The sequence below is a fragment of the Saccopteryx leptura genome, chromosome 1 (assembly GCF_036850995.1).
Source record: "Saccopteryx leptura isolate mSacLep1 chromosome 1, mSacLep1_pri_phased_curated, whole genome shotgun sequence".
Classification (NCBI taxonomy): Eukaryota; Metazoa; Chordata; class Mammalia; order Chiroptera; family Emballonuridae; genus Saccopteryx; species Saccopteryx leptura.
The window spans coordinates 246,494,152-246,514,427 of NC_089503.1; the positions used below are offsets into that span (position 1 = coordinate 246,494,152).

The following is a 20,276-nucleotide window of genomic DNA, read 5'->3' on the forward strand; positions in this document are numbered from 1 at the left end:
CACCCGCTTCCCATTCACTATCTGGAAAGCATCCGAGGGCAGGAGGGGGCGGGGCAGGTTCTGGGCAAGGCGGGGTCAGGTCCTGAGCGTGCCCAGACCCCCACAAAAGATCCCAGGGTTGTGAGCTGGTGAACCCGCTGGGGCTGGGTCTCGCACACAGTAGGTAGGTTTGAGGCCCCTTCCAGGGCTGGGGGTTGAGGGTACAGGGTGTTTAGAAGGGCTAGACTCTCCAGCCAGAAGCTTGGTGGGCAGATTCTGAGACAGGCTTTCCTGTAGCAGGAGAGCTGAGAGGGCTGTGGGTGACTAAGGGTGAGGCACACCCAGGGAAAGGCCAGTCCTGCGGAGGGGCCAGTGAGACAAAGGCTGGGAGATGGCACTGGCACTGGGAGAAAGCCTGCAGTGGGGGGTGGGGAGGCTGCTTTACCACCCACCTCCAGCCCCCCAGCCCCTCTGCCCCGCCACCACCACCACCAATGCAGGGTGGAGAAGGGCCTCCAGTCTGTCACTGCGGGAATGATTTACAGGTTGAGGCCAGGGAGCAGGAACAGGGCTCCAGAATGGGTTTCCCAGGCAGGTTCGACTTCCTTGGAAGCCCCCAGACACACACTTGGGGCTCTGGGCCAGGATCTCATCAGCCCAAAGTGACTAGGCTGGGCACAGCAAGAGCAAAGGCATGGTGGCTGGACTGTGCTGTAGGAAAGTGAGAAGCTTCTTGAAGGCCCTTCCTGCCCACAGTCCTGGGACTCAGGTGGTGGAGTGGGTCCATAGGCCTGGGCATGGAGCCATGACCTTGGGCTTTGTTGACCCAGTTAGGGCCTAGAGTGGGTCATGACTAACTGGCTTCCTTGAGGCCTGGGAGGGGTACACAAGTACAGGTTCTGAGTGAAGGTGAATTCTAGCCCTGAACTCCCCTAGGCTGTTTGTCTGGAAGCCCCTTCTCTGTTTTCCCTGTCCACCACTTTTCCAGTCTCCAGGCCTTGATTCACATCCCCTATCTCTCCAAATGGCCCCTCCCTAGTTCCATCCCCTTGTCTGCCTTGCTGAACCATTTAACCCTAACTTTTCTTGATTGGCAGTCACCCCCAGGCAGTCTTGCTCTTCTTTAATTCCTCCTCAAGGGTAATTCTGTATTTGGCCCATGTGATGGGACAATTATGAGCCCCAGGTAGGACTGGAAGTAAGACCTGCTCTCAAGGACCCCCCCACCCCGCCCACTGCCGCCCCCAGGCTGGGAAAAAGACAGAGTTGAACTCAGACATTCCTAATCCCCTGCAGTCACACTGGGACAAAGGAAGTAATAGGGCATACTGGAGCCCAGATGGTGAGCCAGGAAGGCATCCTGGAGGAAGAAGGCATAAGAACTGGTGCTTTGTGGGATGAGTAGGAGTTCCCCAGGTGCAAGAGACATGGCAGATATCACTGCAAGACTTTTTATTTTTTATTTTTTTTTATTTTTCTGGAGTTGGAAACAGGGAGGCAGTCACACAGACTCCCGCATGCGTCCAACCGGGATCCACCCAGCATGCCCACCAGGGGGCGATGCTCTGCCCATCTGGGGCGTTGCTCCACTGCAACCAGTCATTCTAGCGCCCGGGCCAACTTTGCTCCAATGGAGCCTTGGCTGCGGGAGGGAAAGAGAGAGACAGAGGGGAAGGAGAGGGGGAGGGGTGGAGAAGCAGATAGGCACTTCTGTGTGCTGTGGCCGGGAATCGAACCCGGGACTCCTGCACGCCAGGTCGACGCTCTACTACTGAGCCAACTGGCCAGGGCCACGTGCAAGACTTCTAAGGCAAAAGGGAGCATAAGGCTTTGGGGACCTTCAATGAAGGCAGATGTGGTGGGAAGAGAATGTGAAGCCGGGGCTCCAGATGGCGGGGGAGAGATGGAGACTGTTCTATTCCCACTTCTGCCTGGAGATAAGTACAATGCTTCTCCTGGGAAACAGCCAGGACAGGGGTCAGAGATGTGCCCTTGTCTTGCATTTAGTCTGGGAGGTGAAGATGCAGGAGGTTTTATAAATAGGGAAAAGATGCTCATTTTATAAATGGGGAAACTGAGACCCAGAGAGAGGAAATGACATGGCCAAGGCCACACAAGTGTGGGATTTGAATTTGAGCCTTGGGCTTCCTCCACCTCCTGGGCTGGTAGCTGGAAATCTTCTGGCCATTAAATTACCCCATCTTAGCTCAAGGGGCACATGGGAGGCTTGGGAGACTTTAAGATGGCCTAGGGGGGCCCAGATGGTGAGAGCAAAGGCTAGTTGCAGGACATGCCCCCTGTGGCTGTGGTTTCCGGTGGGGACCAGGCAGGGAGCATCTATTCTTAGATTTGGACACAGCCCAAGGCAGGAAGAAGCTGGGGTAGAGGGCAGCTTAAAGGACACCGGGTGGACCTTGGGCCCGGGTGGGGGTGATGGGGTACCTGCATGGGTATGGTACCTCTAGTCAGCCTGAGGGGGTTCCTTGACACCTAGCTTGTGTCCCTGCCCAGCTCACTCACCCTGAATGGTTCCCCAGTGCCCTGGGGAGTCCAGCTCCTGGGCTTGCATTCAGCCCTGCCCTGCCCCCTGTGCTGGGTGAATCTGCTGCCTGCCTTTTCCCCTGCAAGGCAGGCTCCATCTTTCTTCTCCCAGCAGCCCTCTTCCAGGAAGCCTTCAGTGTCCCTTCTGAGGTCCCTCAGACCCAGTGCCTTCCTCCCACCTTAGCCTGACTCCTTGGGCTGCTGGCATCTGAGCCCAGCTCTCCTCCCTCCAGACTACCAGCTCTTGGTTAAATACACCCAGCAAGTCGGGCAGATGACCCCCTTTACCCAATGTAGCCACCTCTTCTTTTGGGGTAGACCCCACTTCCTGGATTGTAGGGGCATATGAGGAGGAACTTGGACACTGGGGTTGGGAGGACTCCTCTGGGGGCAGGTGAGAAAATTGAGGGTGGTGGCCTGGGAGGTATTCTCCAAGTTGGAGAAATCCAGGCTTAAACCCTGACTGCCTTTTCTAGGCTTGAAAATGTGGGCCTCAGTGAGCCTGTTTCCCATGACAACATAAATCCCGTCACATAGAGCAGGTGAGGTCAGGGCTGGGCTACAGCAGCTACACACAGCCCATGCTGTGAGAACTGAATGCGGCCTTACCCATCTCATGACTGAGATCTGACCTAGTCATGCAAGTTCCTTTGGGGCCTGCTCCAGACTCAACCTACTTCCAGGGGTCTGCCCTGATGTAGTGACAGGCAAGCAGGCCATGGATCAATTGGTAGTGGCTGCTGGCTGTCAGGGATTCTAAAGTTGCTATGGCAATCAGTGAAGTGATCAGTTAAGTGATGTTGGCCTAGGGTTCTGAAGGGAACAGAAATGGTCCTTGTGTGGTCAGGGTGCCACCTGAATCACCCCTGGTCTGGTGAGCAGCCACTGACCTCCCATATCCATGGTCAACTCTGGAGCGTTTATGATTATGCCCTCCTAATGGGAGGAAGGTCGATGGGCTGAAGGCAGAGATGGAGCAAACCCGACTATAAGAAGCTTCCTAAGACCCGGGTTCGATTCCCGGCCAGGGCACACAGGAGAAGCGCCCATTTGCTTCTCCACCCCTCCGCCGCACTTTCCTCTCTGTCTCTCTCTTCCCCTCCCGCAGCCAAGGCTCCATTGGAGCAAAGATGGCCCGGGCGCTGGGGATGGCTCTGTGGCCTCTGCCTCAGGCGCTAGAGTGGCTCTGGTCGCAACATGGTGACGCCCAGGATGGGCAGAGCATCGCCCCCTGGTGGGCAGAGCGTCGCCCCTGGTGGGCGTGCCGGGTGGATCCCGGTCGGGCGCATGCGGGAGTCTGTCTGACTGTCTCTCCCTGTTTCCAGCTTCAGAAAAATGGAAAAAAAAAAAAAAAAAAAAAAAGAAGCTTCCTAAGGACAGCTCGACTATTTTTAGGTGTTGTGGTTATTTTTAAAAGGTTTTCTTGGTGCCTGACCAGTGGTGGTGCAGTGGATAGAGCACCGACCTGGGGCACTGAGGATCCAGGTTCAAAATTATGAGGTTGCTGGTTTGAGTGCAGGCTCGCCGGCTTGAGCGTGAGATCACAGACATGATCCCATGGTCGCTGGCTTGAGCCCCTGGCACAGGGCATGTATGGGAAGCAATCAGTGATGCTTCTCATCTCACCCCCTTCCTGTTTTTCCTCCCTCCCTCGTTAAAAAAAAGGTCTTGGTTGGGTTTTGTGCCTTAGTTGTGACAAATGTGCCGCAGTTACACGAGATGTTAATAAATGGGGACAATAGCTGAATGTGGGTGAAGAAACTTGAAGCTATTTTTTCAGCATTTCTGAAAAATCTAAAATTATTCTAAAATAAAGCGTTTATTAAAAGTATTCTTGTGAATAGACCAGTTAAAAGAAAATAAGATTTTCCCTCCTGACCTAAAAAAAAGTCTTTTTAGAGAAAGCAGCTGCAACATTCCCAGGTGGATCGGGTGCTGGGCAGGGCTGTCCGAGAGGCTGGGCAGTGGCGCTGCAGGGCTGATGCAGGCTCTTCCCACCTGAGGTTGAAAATGTCTCCATAATAGATCGCTAAAAGAAATGTTTCTGGGGTCAGTCAGCCTAGTTGACAGTTTGTGACTAAGTAACTGACTCTGTCAGTGTCTTGACTGTTCCCATCTAAGGACAAGGACAGCAGTTCTGTGGTGGCTGGGAGGTGGCCTTGAAGAACACAGCTGTTGTGAGGTGAGGGGAACACCAGGCCAGATGGGGTCACCACAGCTGCACCCACAGAGGCTGCATTCCTTGGTGCTCCTTTGCTCAGTGGCTGCAGGACTTCTCAGTGACCCTTCATTCCTGGACCTGATGGTGGACGATAATGTATCTTTCATGGCCACCCACGTAAGGGGGAGACTGACCCCACAGCCAGCACCAGGGGCAAAGGGAGGGAGATATCCTTCAAATGCTCTTTTGGAATCTTCACAGCAAGGGTCCAGGTTCCATTGGTACCAGTTCTCAGGGAGGCCGGCTGGGAAAGGGCCCAGAGTGTGGGTCCTGTAGCACCAGCTATGTCTGAGGGCCAATCAGTGCTCTGAACTTGAGTTTCCTGCCCCTCAAAAGCTTGGTATCCCATAAGTGGGCCACCTGTTGCCCCCAGCTCAGGGCCTGTCTATGTCTAGGGCAGGGCTTGGGCCTCAGCCCGCCCATGTGGACAGTGAAGTTGGTTGACACTTGCTGGGTTCCCTGTGCTCAAAGAATCTAACCAGCAACCCTTCCTGCATGTCAGAATCCTGGGCTAGCTTGTCCCATTAATCCCCTCAACCCTCTGAGGCAGTTCCGCTGTGACTCACTGCTTAACACAGAGAAAGTGAAGCCAGAGAAGAGAAGGCCCAGCCTGAGGCGGGCTGTGAACCAACCAATCAGGGAAGGCTGCCAGCTTTGCCACCCTGTCAGATGCTCCGAGAGGAATGAAGGGCCTTCACCGCCGGTACCGGTAGCGCTTGAAGTGGAACCAGAGCTGGAAGATGCCATTGGCGAACTGGCAGCGGAAGCCGTGGCGGTGTGAGTACTCCCACTCACGATTGACGATCTTGAAGGCAATGTCCTCATAGGGCGGCCCAGCATGGAAGCGCAGGGTAGCAAAGTCCTTGTTGTCGAGGCAGGCCTCCAGGAAGTACTCAGGGGTGGAGCGCTTGTCAATGAGGTCAGGATAGAAGATGTTGAACTTGTAGCCCTGTACGATCTTGGGTGGCGGGTTGTCGAAGTCATAGTGTGTCTGGTTGTATTTGTTCCACTCAAAGCCTGTGTGTACACGGTTGAAGAAGCGTGGCTTGCGCGGCCGGTACTTGTCGGCCCACAGATAGGCCTTGCCAGTCAGTGGCATCTCCACGCTGAACTGTGCTTCGTCCTGGCCCATACCCTCCTTGGCCCGCCGGAAGAAGATGTCCTCTGCACTCTCGCTCGCATCACCTGTGGGCAGGGTAGCCATTATCCAGGACTGTAGTATCGCTGAGCCTCAGTTTCCCCCATCACAGGGAAGCTGTGCCTCCTAGGGTGATGTGAAGGGCAGCCCAAACCTACCACCTTACCAGGCCTCTCACAGAAGAACTGAGGCTCAAGGTAAAGGCCCAGGGAGAGGCAGGCCCTGGCTCCCAACTTGCTCTGCCTGACCAGTGCTCCTATTCTCAGCCACCTAGCTTTATTGTCCTCCTGATATGGGCACCAAACACCATGTGTCCCTTGCTGAGTGGCCAGAGAGGCTGGTGGTCAGAGACAAGCCAGGGCTGGGGAGAGGAGACCACTGCCAGAGAGTTTTCTGAGGTTGTTTTTCCTCTATACCCAGAACAACAGTAGCCCAGGGAGGCCGAGGAAGCAAAAATGACCACCCCTCTGTCCTTGGGGCCAGCCAGTCATTGAGCCCAACTGAATGAATGAGTGAGTGAAGATAATGAATGGATGCTCTCAGACAGGAAGGGAAGGGGACAGAAACAGCTCGTCATCAAGGCCCCTGGCAGCCTCTTGTCCCAATCCTCTTGCTGCCCACACCCAGCAATGGCCTCATTTTTCCCATGGTGCATACCTGTGACCTGGAGCTGCTGCCGTGACAGCTGCAAGCGCTGCAGGTCCTCGTCAGGCTCTAGCACGTGGGCGTCCAGCGGCAGCTCATGCGCTGTGAGCAGCCGGGGGCTGTACTTGCCAGCATCGTAGTCATCCAGGCTCTGCTGGATCAGGTCCTCCTCCATGAGCACAGCCTCCCCCTCTGCTTCACCCTCTGCTGGTGTTGCCCCCTCTACCTCAGGATCCACGGGGTCCGCCTCCAAAGAAGGTCCAGGCGGGGTCAGGGCTGGGTCCTCAGGCTCCAAGCTTCGAGGAGAGAAGCCTGGTCTAGGCTGGGTGGGCAGCTGCCCTGACCCTTCCAGAGGCAGGTGGGCCCTGTGGGGTGGGGGGTACATCCTGGGCCCCCAGGTGAGGAAGAGGGACTTCAGGGCTGGGCCTACCTGTGGCCAGGAGACTGGGGCTCCTGCTTGAGGATGGGGAATAGTGGCTCGCTCTCCACACCCTGCTCCTGCTTCAGCTTGTAAAGCTTCTGCCGCAGCACGTCTTGGTGCCGCTCGCGAAGCCTGGAATATGGGCCAGGTGGTCACCCTGACTGGGTGGGGGAAGGAGGTCCCGCCCTCCCTCAGGCTTTCTCATGACTCCCCTTTCATTGCAAGGACACAGTTGAGAGGGAAGTAAGTGAGTGAGGCTCCAGGCCAGCATGGCCATTCCAGGGTCAAGGTTTTGGCCATGAAAAAATGGGACTTGGGGTCATGGACTCCAGAGAACTATCCTATGGCTAGGAGGGGGAAGATCCCTGTATCAGGGTATTACCCGTGGGTGCAACCTAACAGCCAGGCTGAGCTGAACAAGAGGCGGAGCAGGCAAAGATAAATTTAGAGGCGAGTACACAGTTAGCTGCAGGCAGGCTCTGTGTTTATATAGTGGTGCCAAGCATGCTGAGAATTTGTATACAGGGTGTGTGGGGCCACCAGAAGGCGGGGACAGGAACCCCAGGGGCTTCCAGTCATGTCTGCTAACCTTATGGAAAACAAAGGTCAGGTGCTTAGTAAATGCCAAAAAAAAGGGAAGGCCACTGTGGGAAGTCCTGACTTCCACGGCCCAACTCCAGGTCGGGGGAACAGTAGCATGGCGAGGGCCTTTGGCCAGGACACTGGCCTATGGCCTCCAAGATTACTTAGGGCCCAGCAGGCCTGATGGAGATGGCTCCTGTTCCCCAGGTGAGATCCCAAGAGGGACAAGAGCCACCCAGTACAGTGCTGGCTGAGGTGACTGAGACCCGGCACCCACTCACCTGGCACGTGCCATGTGGGCACGCAGCTGTTGCAGCAGGCTCTCCCAGTATCCCATGTCCAGGTTGGGGCCCCCGGCCCGGATCTTGCCCTCAATACCCTGGAAGATGACCTGCAGCTGGCTGTATGTCTTCCCCTTGAAGACTGACTGCACATCGGAGCTGACTGAGGTGTTGACGCCCTCTCGCCGTTCCCCTGCAATGAGGCGGTGGCCACTCAACACCAGGCTGGGAGCTAGGTGCCCAGCTTACCAACCATGCCCACCACTGCCTTCCCCAAACCACATGGGAGAGCTAGAAGGGTTCACCTGGTAGCCAAACTGTTTGAAATTCAGATCCTATTCTGCCAGTCCCAGGTGTGTGACCTTGGGGAAGTGGCTCACCCTTTCTGGGCCTCAGTTTTCCCCTCTATAAAGCCTGATGAGACCCTGCATGTGAGCGCTGTGCTGTGCCTGGCACTTTATTACATCAGGAAAAGCTGCTCATTTCTCAGGCACGGTGGGAAGTTCTGATACCACCCCGACATAAACAGGCTCCTCTGTCCTGCAGGGAAGTCTGTCCCAGCATCTATCATGGGCTGGGGGCCCAAGGACACATCCATTCCCTCTAGACAAGAAGCCCCTAAGGACAAGGCTGTGTACTAACTGACCCTACATGCTTGGGCACACCAGTCTCCTGTTGCTCATCAAAGATGTCAAACCCACCCCCTGCCCCAGGACCTTTGCACATATGATACTTTCCATCAGCAACACCCAACCTCAGTACTCAGCAAGAATGTACCTTCTACTAGGAAGCTTCCTTGACGAGATTGCCCCTAGGCCTGCATAACTAATATGTGGCTTCTGAGGAGAGGAAGCTCCCTGGGCTTCCCACTGCTGTTTTGCTAGGACTGGGCTGGGACCACGGGGACCTCTGTATGCAGCTGCGGGGTAAATGAGAGAGTGAGCGACTAGCTCATACTCCCTGCTCGAAAGCAGGATTTTAGAACCCTTGCCGCTGGGCACAAGGTCACAGTTGATCAGACAGGACTGAAGAGACTGGAGTCCCTATAGCCAACCAACCTCGAGCCCCAGAATCAGCATCCAGAGACTCAGCTCCTTTGCTGTGTGACTGAGTGGCCCTCAGCAGTGCTGGACTCAGTAGTCAACCTATGGGCCAGTAGCCTGGCCTTGGTCTGTGAGAGGCGCAGAAGTATCACAGGACCAAAACTGTGTTTGGCAACAACCCCCATACCAAGTCAAGTAGAACTTAGTCCTGTACTCACTCAAAGAGATGAAGCCACCTGTGAAAACTTACAACCCAAACGTGCTCCCAAGGACGCCAAGAACTGCTAAGTCATGTTTACAGGAAGTCACATCTTGGGCCTGGACGCCACCCAAATATCCACTGATAGAGCTTTGGAGGCGGGCAGACACTTGGAATGTCCCTTCCGCCAGTGGGGCAGGGTCTTCAGTCTCTGAAGAAAACATCCTACTCCCAAAGTCTATATTCAGCCCACTGCCACCATCCAGAGGAAATGAGAAGCATTTCCTGACATATGAGAGTCAAAGAACTACCTGCCTTCCTCCAAAAGTTAAGGCAGCACAGGATGTGCCCCACTAAGATGAGGGCACAAACCACAAAAAGGGGTATGTGGGGCCCCAGAAAGGGGGGCTCTTTCACTGAAGGAAATGAAGGAAGCCCCGGGAGGATGGCAGGGGCCAACCTACCATGTTGGGGGCTAGGAGAGAAAGAGCCTGGGGACAAGAAAAAGGAAGCCTAATGATTGGGCTTCTCAATGTGTCTGAGCACCTCCAAGGTTCAGCTGAAAGCCTGGGATCAGTGGCGGACAGTCAGCATCGGAAGTGCAGGCGCTCTTTCCAGTGTTTGACATCGCTTACTCATTTCCTTTCATTCAGTCCTCCTGGAGGTATTTTATTGTCTCCATACAATGAAAGGGACAACTGGGCATCCAGGAGGCAGCCAACCAGCCAAGGTCACTGAGCTGCTCGGTGGCCTGGATTTGCAAGCCACGCTCATAACTGTTACTCTGTCCACCAACCCCACAGCACCCCACCAATCGGTTCTATACCCAGTCCCACTGCCACCAAAGATTTCCTGGGCATGTTTCTGAAGCAGAGTTTCCCTTCCTTTCTCCGGAACTTACTGCAGGATGTAACTGCTAAGAGGACATGAGAAACACAACTCCATTTACAAAAATAAAGGACATTCATCCTTTTCATAAGAGGAAGGAAATTTATCTGAGCCATGAATGACAGTCAGAGACCAGGACGAGGGGAGGGCTTCTGTCTTCAGCCACCAGAATTGGGTGATGAAGGATAAAGTTAGTACAGAGACACGAGGCCCACAGAAGCTGGAACTGTTAAAGCCGGTGGTGGCTCTAGGGAGCTGGAGGGGGCCTGCTGTGGTTGTTCCTGAACTGTTAGAGCAGTCGTTCCCAACGGGGGTGATTCTAACAGTGAACCACTGGGGGAGGTCATTTCTCTTGTGAATGCACAAGTGGTCATTTTGATAAAAAGAAAACTGAGTTAAAAAATACTGTCAAGTTGAACAGACTGGGGTTGTAGGGGATTCTGGCCAAGAGAGCTGGGTCCTGCTTGCACTCAGACTGAGCCTCCAGAGAAAACTTGAAATTCAAACAAAGAAGTCCCTGCAGACACTGCTCCCAGGGAAGCCTCCTACCCCCTTCCAGAGGACAGCCCCTGGCCCAGAAACCGGGGCTCTCACTGCCCAGTGCTGTCCCCTGGTGACTCCCATAGAGGACTCCAGAGGGTTGTGGAAAGCCCAGATGGAAGAAACAAGTCTGCAGAGCACCTGAGGCTAGCTTCCAGTGGAACTACCCACCAATGCCCATATATGTCCCCAAAAGCACACCCTGGTGTCTTTCTGGCCAGCCAGCTTGGAGTCAGCACTGTCCCTCTGTTACCTGGGCCCTTGCCCGAAGCCTCCAGCTTGCGAAGCTTGGAGATCTCATCCTCTGTGATGATTGTCATATCCCGCCAGAAGTCCACGTTCTTGCCCTGCTCGAGTTCCATGTACACCTAGAGGTGGAGGCACAGAGGGGAAGGATGAAGGCAGGTCTTGGGGAGGCCAGGCTGTGGGTGGTAAGGCCGCAGTACCTGGATGTCCTCCAGCAGGTCCTCCATGTCAGCCACCGTGAGGCCATTGAGGAAGGTGTAAGGCTCGTGCATCTCCACAGCCAGGTCATCGTCCTCGGCGCTGATGTACTTGGCCAACAGGTCAATGGGCTTGGCCCGTCCATCCCGGATTCGAATCTTCGAGCTGCAGGGAGCAGGGGGTAATGTCAGAGCCCAGGCTGTGACTTCCCTCCCAAAATCCTGTCCACAGGGGTGACCGGTGTGGGAGCCAAGAGAGGAGCACAGCCTGTTGTTGTGGTCAGTACGGGCTTCCTGAAAGAGGTGTTAGGAGAAGAAGGTGGGTCAGCCAGGAGGCAGAGGCAGAGGCCAGGAAAAGGGCAGGGACCAGAGTGAGCATGGGGTTTGAAGAGCAGTGGGTGGGAATGGGGCCAGAGGAGCCACTTCTCAGTGCTGTGTCCTCAGGGACACATGTCAGAGGCTGACCCTAGTCTAACCTGAGGGAGCCTCATGATCAGAGGTACCATCCCGTCCAGGATTGTGTGGCTGACAAGGAGAGGGGCGAGGAGGGGATTGGGGGCGGGCTCTGGGTGTACACACACCAGACCCCAGGCTTAGATACCTGTGTGGCCTCAGACAACTCATAACCCCCAGGAGCCTCATCTTCCTTTTCTATAAATGCAGCTGTGGTCTGTGGGTGGAGGAACTAGCACAGTGGGTGTGGCCCATGGCCCAACACACTCGACACAGCTTGTGCAGCTCCACCACGTGGAGCCAGTGCATTTAGGGGTCTCCTCTGCACCCTGTCCAATGGGGGAGATAGGATGTACCATAATAGGTGCACACACAAAGCAGGAACTAGTGCCAGAAAGGAGGTTGGGGAGGGCCTTCCCAAGGAAGCAACAGACAGAAACCCAAAAGTTGAGTGGGAGCAGCTGGGACAGTGGTTTCTAGGAAGCATGAATAGCAAGTGCAAAGGCCATGGGGCAGAAACAGGCTCCATGTGTTTGGGTCCAGAAGCAGGCTGGTGGGTGAAGGGAGGAGATGCAGGGTGGTGATGAAAAAAGGCTGGCAATAGGCAGCCCTTCTCCCCGCTCGCCCATGCACTGCACCGAAGCTTAGCCTGCTGGAGATGGAAGTTGTCTTCTTGCTCCTCCCATGTCTTGAAGTGCTCTGCCTCCTTCTCCCGCTGCAGCATCTCTAGCTCCTGCTCACGCATGGCCTTTTCCCGCTCCCGCTCCAGCCTCAGCTGCTTCACCTGGGGAGTACACAGGGAGCGTGAGGGCTGGAGGATGGGGGTCTTTGTGGGGCCTACCCTATGCTCTCTCAAGTCGTGGAATCCCCTAGGGTTAGGGCTGGGACTGTAACCTAGGCCTGACTGCAGCCACCAGCCCTGGACACAGAAATTGGTCCAGAAACGCCTGAGATTTCAGACAGACCCTGGGGCAAGAGAGGCTCTCTTTCTACTGGAGACACAGCAGTCTGGAGTTGGCAGGACCATTTTGGCCACTCTCAGAGGAGCATTTGACAGTAAAGCCCAGAGGCCAGTAGAGCCAAGGTGGAGAGAAGCAGCATGCTAGAGACACTGCCTGAGCCCCAGAATCCAGCTATGCCTACAGGTAGCATCTCCTGGACTTTCCATGTAGGAAAATCAGGTCCTGTTTGATTTATATGAGAGCAGACCAGCCCTGGCTGGCAGTGCTGTGAATAGAGCATCATCCCAGAGTGCTGGGATCGCCGGCTCAATTCCAAAAGTGATGGTTCAAACAGCCCTGGTAAAGGCATGTATGAGAGGCAATCAATGAGTGCACAACTAAGTGGGGTGAGGAGTTGATGCTTCTCTCTCTCTTTCCCCCCCTCCTTCTTTCTCTCAAGAAAAATAAGTAAAATAAATGAGGGCAAACCAGCTTTGGGGCCCCATGAGGGAAGGCCTGCTGACCACATGTGGACAGGCCGAGGGCACCCCACCTTCTGTAACTCCAGTCGATTGTCCTCCTGGATCCTCTTGTTCCGCTCCTTCAGCTCCTTCTCCTCCAGGTGGCTGATCCCCTTCTTCTCCAGGGCCTGGAAGGGTCAACCACATGCTTGTTGAGCAGCCCAAAGAGCAGAGATGCCTCCCTCCTGCTGCCCTCCCTGGAACCTCCCATGAGGGAGCACTGACACACAGTGTGTAAGACCGAGATGACTGGACCCCAGCACCTGCTTTGCAGATGAGGAGAGTGAAGCTAAGAGAAGTGGCCCATTCCCAGGCACACCTCACTGCCTTCCACTAGAAGGTGCCCCTGTCTACAAAATCAATTTGATACAATCCAACCTACACAGCTCCCTCTACTGTGAATGAGGCATGTGCTGAAGCACAGAGGAGAGGCAGCTGGGCCCACTCCTGTGGGCTCATAGGACAGTCTCATCTGGGACCTGCTCACTCGTTTTACACAGGAACCTAGCTGCACTGGCTGTGTGTGGTGCAGCCCTCCCACGGGGTAACTCCCCAAGGCCAAGCTGGGTAGAGAAAGGCTCACTGGGGAAATGCCTGAACATATGTGAATACACCAACCAAAGTAACAGCAAGCTTGTTCATTTGCATTTATTGAGTGCCTACTCTGCTAGGCACTGAGGACAGAGTTTGCTCAATGTAGTTCAGTTTGGCAACTACACGTTATAAATTAGGATATGTACTATTTATTTATTTATTTTTTATAGAGAGAGTCAGAGAGAGGGATAGATAGGGACAGACAGACAGGAACGGAGAGGTGAGAAGCATCAATCATTAGTCTTTCATTGCACATTGCAACACCTTAATTGTTCATTGATTGCCCTCTCATACGTGCCTTGACCGCAGGCCTTCAGCAGACCGAATAACCCCTTGCTCTAGCCAGCGACCTTGGCCTCAAGCTGGTGAGCTTTTGCTCAAACCAGACGAGCCCTCGCTCAAGCTGGCGACCTCGGGGTCTCGAACCTGGGTCCTCCGCATCCCAGTCCAACGCTCTATCCACTGCGCCACCGCCCAATCAGGCAGGATATGTACTATTTAGACACCACCTTTGCCATGGGACCTTTCTGGGCCTGCTTATTAAATTGTGGTCACCACTACACCCCAACACCTGCCTCCATTCACCCCTCTACTTTGCTGCTTTATTTATTACAGCTCATCTCCCCCATGAGACCTCTGGCCTCAAAGGGATAGGGATCTTTGTTTCCCTCATTTGTGGATGTGTGCCCCGGGCCCACACAGTATCCAGCATCCATCAGGTACACAGTACAAGTTAGTAAAGTGCTAGGAACACAGGGGCAGTGCCCTGATAAAGAATACCAGGAGGGCCTGACCAGGCAGTGGCGCAGTGGATAGAGCGTTGGACTGGGATGCAGAGGACCCAGGTTCAAGACCCCGAGGTTGCCAGCTTGAGCGCGGGCTCATCGGGTTTGAGCAAAAAGCCTACCAGCTTGAACCCAAGGTCGCTGGCTCCAGCAAAGAGTTACTCGGTCTTCTGAAGGCCCGTGGTCAAGGCACGTATGAGAAGGCAATCAATGAACAACTAAGGTGTTGCAACGAAAAACTGATGATTGATGCTTCTCATCTCTCTCCGTTCCTGTCTGTCTGTCCCTGTCTATCCCTCTCTCTGACTCACTCTCTGTCTCTGTAAAAAAAATAAAAAATAAAAAAAGAATACCAGGAGGACCTGGGAGACCAAAGGGCTAGAGGGTCTCTCAGAAGAGGGACCATGTCAGCTAAGATCTGAAGGATGAGAAAGAACCAGACATGGAGGAAGTAGGGCGTGTTCTAAAGCAGAGGAATGGCGAGTACAAAGGCTGAGGTGAAATGTGCTTGGTGTGCTTAAGACAGTGGCAAAAGTCTGTGCCTGGAGTGTGGGCAATGAGTGGAGACACCCTAGCCTCCAACTGTGCCCCCCTGCCCTCATCCTCCCCCCCCACCAATGGATGCTGTGTCAGGTTGAACTGTGTTACCCAAAAGATATGTCCACATCTCAACACCTGGAAGCTGTGAATGTGAACTTATTTGGAAACAGAGTCTCTGCAGATGTAATTAGTTAAGATGAGGTCATACTGGATTAGATTGTTTTCAGTGATGTAGTCAAGGCCATGACCACAGTTAAGTGATCAGTGAGTAATTTACATCTCAAGAATAAAGCGGCTGCCTGACCAGGCGGTGGCGCAGTGGATAGGGCGTCAGACTGCGATGCAGAGGACCCAGGTTCAAGACCCCAAGGTCGCCAGCTTGAGCGCAGGCTCATCTGGTTTGAGCAAAGCTCACCAGCGTGGACCCAAGGTCGCTGGCTTAAGCAAGGGGTTGCTCGATCTGCTGTAGTCCCACGGTCAAGGCACATATGAGAAAGCAATCAATGAACAACTAAGGTGTTGCAATAAAAAAAGAAAAAAGAATAAAGTGGCAGCTTTGAGCTGACAGAGCATAAGCATGGAATCCCATCTTGAGGGTGTTACACTGGGAACCTGTTCTCCAGTCACAATGAGGTCAGGCTTGTTCTGGGGCAAAGCACGCCTGAATGATATACTGCAACAGGCAGCAGAATGAGAGCTGGCAGAACTTGTGTGTGTGTGTAACTGCATGGCAGAGTGCAGTCCCAGAATGTGTGCTACGAGTGCTAAATAACATCTCTTGAAACAACAGCTATAAAAAGTATATCAAGTGAAAACGATTAGAAAGGCAGGGAAAATTTGTGAATGGCACACACAACTAACCAAGTGCTCTGTGGCTAAAACTGGCTCACCTTGTTCCAGATGAAAGTGCCCAGGAGGTTGTTGTCACCAAAGGGGTTGTCGGTGTTGGTGTAGCCCATGTACTCCTCACCCCAGCCCATCTTCTCCCGCTTCTTCCTCTCCTTGGCCTCCTTCTTGGCCAGCCGCCGGGCCCGCTTCTCCTCGGGCGTCTCGAAGGCCTTCATTAGTTCCTCCTGCTGCTTCCGCTCCTCGCGTAGCCGCAGCCGCTCCTGCAAGCTCTGTTGCTGGCTCAGGGCCTCGGCCACCTCCCGTGGGCTGTGGGAGTGGTCTGGGGATGCAGAGCTGGACGAGGAGGAGCCTGGGAGCCAAGAGCGGGGCCGGTGGTGGTGGATCCAGCGGCCCCGCTGCTGCCTCTGCAGCTCATTGCTTGAGTCGGACTGAGGGGACCGGTCCTGTGAGTGTCCTCGGGGTGGTTGTGGGCTCCAGTTCTGTCTTCCTTGCTGCTGCCACTGGTCTTCCTCTGAATCCGACCTGGGGAGGGAATCCAAAAGGATCTGTTCACTGCCCCCTGGTCAGTCATTGGTTTGACATGTTTAATGAGTATCTGCTGTGCTCCAGGCACTGTTCTTCTAGGCTCTGAGAACAAAGCAGTGACCAAACATTAATGGCCTCCTTCTTTGTGCAGTTCACATTAACAAGAAAACATACAATGTGATACTGGATCGTGCTTTGAACCACACAAAAATGATGTAAAATTTGGGGATAGAAGATCAGAGAGGTTCTCTCTGAAGAGGTAACTCTGGAGGAAGTGGCATATAGAGCTATGGGGAGATCTGGGTAGAGGGTGATCCAGGCAGAGGGCATAACAAGAGCAAAGGCCTTGGCGCAGCAATTTACTTGGCAGGTCCACAGAATAGCAAGAAGGCCCGTGTGGCTGGGACAGAGGAAGCAAGGGAAAGAGTGAGGGGATGGGGGCAGGGAGGTGGGCTGGAAGTAGATGGTGCAAGAGCTATAGGGGTTTGAACCAGAGATTCTGAACTCTCCAACTCTCTTCTTAAGGGAAGGCTTGCAGGAGAAAGTGGTGTTTAATTGAATTTTATTTTTATTTTTTTCATTTTTCCAAAGCTGGAAACGGGGAGGCAGTCAGACAGACTCCTGCATGCGCCCGACCGGGATCCACTGGCAAGCCCACCAGGGGGCGATGCTCTGCCCCTCTGGGGCGTCGCTCTGCTGCATCCTGAGCCATTCCAGCGCCTGAGGCAGAGGCCACAGAGCCATCCCCAGCGCCCGGGCCATCTTTGCTCCAATGGAGCCTCAGCTGCGGGAGGGGAAGAGAGAGACAGAGAGGAAGGAGAGGGGGAGGGGTGGAGAAGCAGATGGGCTCTTCTCCTGTGTGCCCTGGCCGGGAATCGAACCCAGGACTCCTGCATGCCAGGCCGACGCTCTACCGCAGAGCCAACCGGTCAGGGCCAGAAAGTGGTGTTTAAACTGATTGTACAGGATGGCAGGAGTGAGGTGGAATACAACTGGCAGCAATCAAGGGCCAGGGAAGGGCACTGGGAATAGGAAACAGAATGGGCAAGCCTCTAGGGATGGATTCTTTAGTGTTGGGGGCTTTTAAACAAGGAGAAGAAAAACAAAATTTGTCTTTAGTTTGTTAAATGTTCCACTTAATAAACTCAAGTCAAAAAATATGAACTGGCCTGACCTGTGGTGGCGCAGTGGATAAAGCGTCGACCTAGAAATGCTGAGGTCGCCGGTTCGAAACCCTGGGCTTGCCTGGTCAAGGCACATATGGGAGTTGATGCTTCCAGCTCCTCCCCCTTTCTCTCTCTCTGTCTCTCTCTCTCCCTCTCTAAAAATGAATAAATAAAATTTAAAAAAAAAAGCATAAAAAATGGCATGAAAAAAATTAAAAAAAAAAAATTTTGTATATAAAAAAAAAAAAATCTGAACTATGCCCTGGCTGGGTAGCCAGTTAGAATGTTGTCCCAATACACCCAAGCCTGAGGGTTCCCGGTCAGGGCACTTACAAGAATCAACCAATAAATGCATAAATAAGTGGAAAAACAAATCGATGTTTCTTTCTCTTTCTCTCCCCTCCCAATCAATCAATTGAAAAAATTTTAAATCTCAAATATGAAAACAAATTATTTTGGAGCTACTGAACAAAGACTACAAATATGATCAAGTTTTTATAAACAATAATTACGTATCTAGGGTGGTTTATTTTTATAAATAATTCAAATACTAGAGAGTAATATATGAAAAAATACAAAGATAGTAACAAGACTTATTACATGTCTTGTTACTATCTTTGTATTGCTACATGTGAGCTAAAATACCAACACCAGGGCCTTAATCCAGAGTCAGCAAACTTTTTCTGTAAAAAATAGCTCTGCTGTTGTAGTGCAAAAGCAGCCATGAACAGTATGTAAACAAATGGGCATGGCTGTGTTCAAGTAAAATTTTATTTCTAGACACCAAAATTTGAATTTCATATAATTTCCATACATCATGAAATCCTACTCCTTTGATTTTTTTCCTTACAATTTTAAAATGTAAAAACTATTCTCAGTCACAGGCTATATGTAGTTGGCCAAGCTCTGGTTTAAACCATCTCTTCATCATTTCTGTTTTGCTGCTTATAGCTTCCTGGAATTCCCAGTGATAACGATTTTAGAAGGCTCAAAAGGAAAAGCCACCTTGTCACCCTAGAGGGCAATCAACTGTGTCTGACTACAGCTACTCTGATTATGGTGTGGAGAACAGGCTGGAGCAGCGATTTTCAACTGGTGCGCCACAAGAGTTTTTAAAACATGCAACACCTGGGCCCTGAATGGTGGCTCAGTGAATAGAGCGTCGACCCAGTGTATGGATGTCCCAGGTTCGATTCCAGGTCAGGGCACACAGGAGAAGAGACCATCTGCTTGTCTCTGCCTCCCTATTCCCTTTCTTTCCCTCTTCCTCTCCCACAGTCACTGCCTCAATTAGTTCTAGTGTGGCCCTAGAGCTAAGGATAGCTCAGGTGGTCCAAAAGCGTCAGCCTCAGGTGCTAAAAATAGCTCTATACTTGAAAATCAGCCCCAGATGAGGTTGCCAGGTAGATCCTGGTCGGGGCTCAGGCTGGAGTCTGTCTCACTATTTCTCCTCCTCTCACGTAAAACAACAACAACAACAACAACAAAAACAAGAAACAAAAAACATGTAATACCTGACTATTTAGTCAGGGGTACTTAACTCTTTTTCCTGAGACTGTCAAATAAAAAAATGACAATAGCCGACAACAGCTGTCCAATTTGAATGAATCAAAATTATATCTTCTTTTTGGGTCAGGATGGCAAACAATATACCATATTTTTTGGTGTGCTGCAGTATTTTAGTAATTAGTTTAAGTGCAGCATGAAAAATATTGAAAATCTCTGGACTGTAGGAATGGGAGACAATGAATATCTGGAGAGGCCCCATGGAAATCTTGAAGGCACAGATGAGTAAACTTGGATTACAGAGGGGAAGAGAATGGCCTGAGTGTCATAGCCTGTTAGGGGCTGAGCCAGCAAGGGGACCCAGGTTTTTGAGTGAGTCACCATCACTGTACTGGTTCCTCTGTGCTGAAGCAGACTCAAGGCAAATCTGGCAAGGTGCTCATCTTCAGAAGAAAATGACTGTGGGCCACGGAGAAGCTAAGACCTAGGTCCTAGGAGTCAACTTAATCCTGCCATTGGTCATCAACACCATCTCTATTAGCAAGTGTTGTCACCTCCACTTCCCACTCAAATCTACCCTCTTTCTCATTGTACCTCCCACAGCCTCCCTCTCGTGAATGCTATCCTCTGTTGCCCGGGCAACCGTATTATCCTCCTCCTTGGTGTCACTCCTGACTACTCCTTCAGTCAGTTCCTTTTCCTAGCGAAAGCCAGAAGTTCTGCAAAGTAAGTCAGACCACATCACTCCCTTGTTCAAAATCCTCCTATGGCCCCCTACTTCCCTACAAATAATGGCCAAACTCTTCACCACGATACACAGGAATCTGCACGATTTCCTGGTTTCCCATTACCTTTCTCACCTGCCTCCAAACCAGCAAACACCTGGTGTTGCTGTCCCTCCAAACACTAGGTGCCCTGGGTGAAATATATCTCGCTTTCTTTTCGTTACCTGACGTCCCCTTCTACAGGAAGCCCTCCCTGACTTACCTGCGCTCCCGGCTTCGCCGCCTCCGCCGCCCTTCTTCGTCCCGGCGTCGCCGGTTCCGCCCATGTCTCCCGCTCCGATTTCGGCTGCGACTCCCACTCCGGCTCCGCTGCCTTCGGCCCCTGCGACCCGTTGACCGCGAGCGCGAACGTGTATCCCGACCCATCGGCTGGGACAGTGGCGGCGGCGCTGACACAAATATCCGGGACCTGCGCCGGGGGCCTTCCTTGGCCGAGGCGCGTACCAGGCTGCCCCATCTGAACCTGAGCCGGTAGATGAGAACCCATTCCGCCACCCCATCCCGCGGGGGCTCTGACGCCTTGTAATCTCCCACATCCAGCAAACGTAGTCCGCGTAATAAACTCCAGCCGAACTGTGGCCTTCAGTGTCGGAGAACCCGCCCTTCAGGCAGTGCTAGGGACAGTCCCAGGGTGGGTCCTCGTGCCTTAATATTGGAGGCTCAGAGCTGTGAGCGCAGCAAAGGCGAACC

General features: G+C 53.0%; 1 protein-coding gene across 1 annotated transcript; it reads right to left on the bottom strand.

The window, feature by feature from the left end:
* Positions 1-4,320: 4,320 nt before the first annotated feature.
* CACTIN (cactin, spliceosome C complex subunit) lies at positions 4,321-20,006 on the bottom strand. The gene is made up of 10 exons (XM_066343625.1): positions 19,789-20,006; positions 15,646-16,126; positions 12,869-12,964; positions 12,013-12,158; positions 10,925-11,087; positions 10,732-10,846; positions 7,809-8,001; positions 6,955-7,077; positions 6,537-6,820; positions 4,321-5,926 (listed from the first exon to the last, which is right to left on the bottom strand). The coding sequence occupies exons 1-10, from the start codon at positions 19,950-19,952 to the stop codon at positions 5,436-5,438; spliced, it is 2,256 nt and encodes a 751-aa protein (XP_066199722.1). The 5' UTR covers positions 19,953-20,006; the 3' UTR covers positions 4,321-5,435.
* Positions 20,007-20,276: the final 270 nt, after the last annotated feature.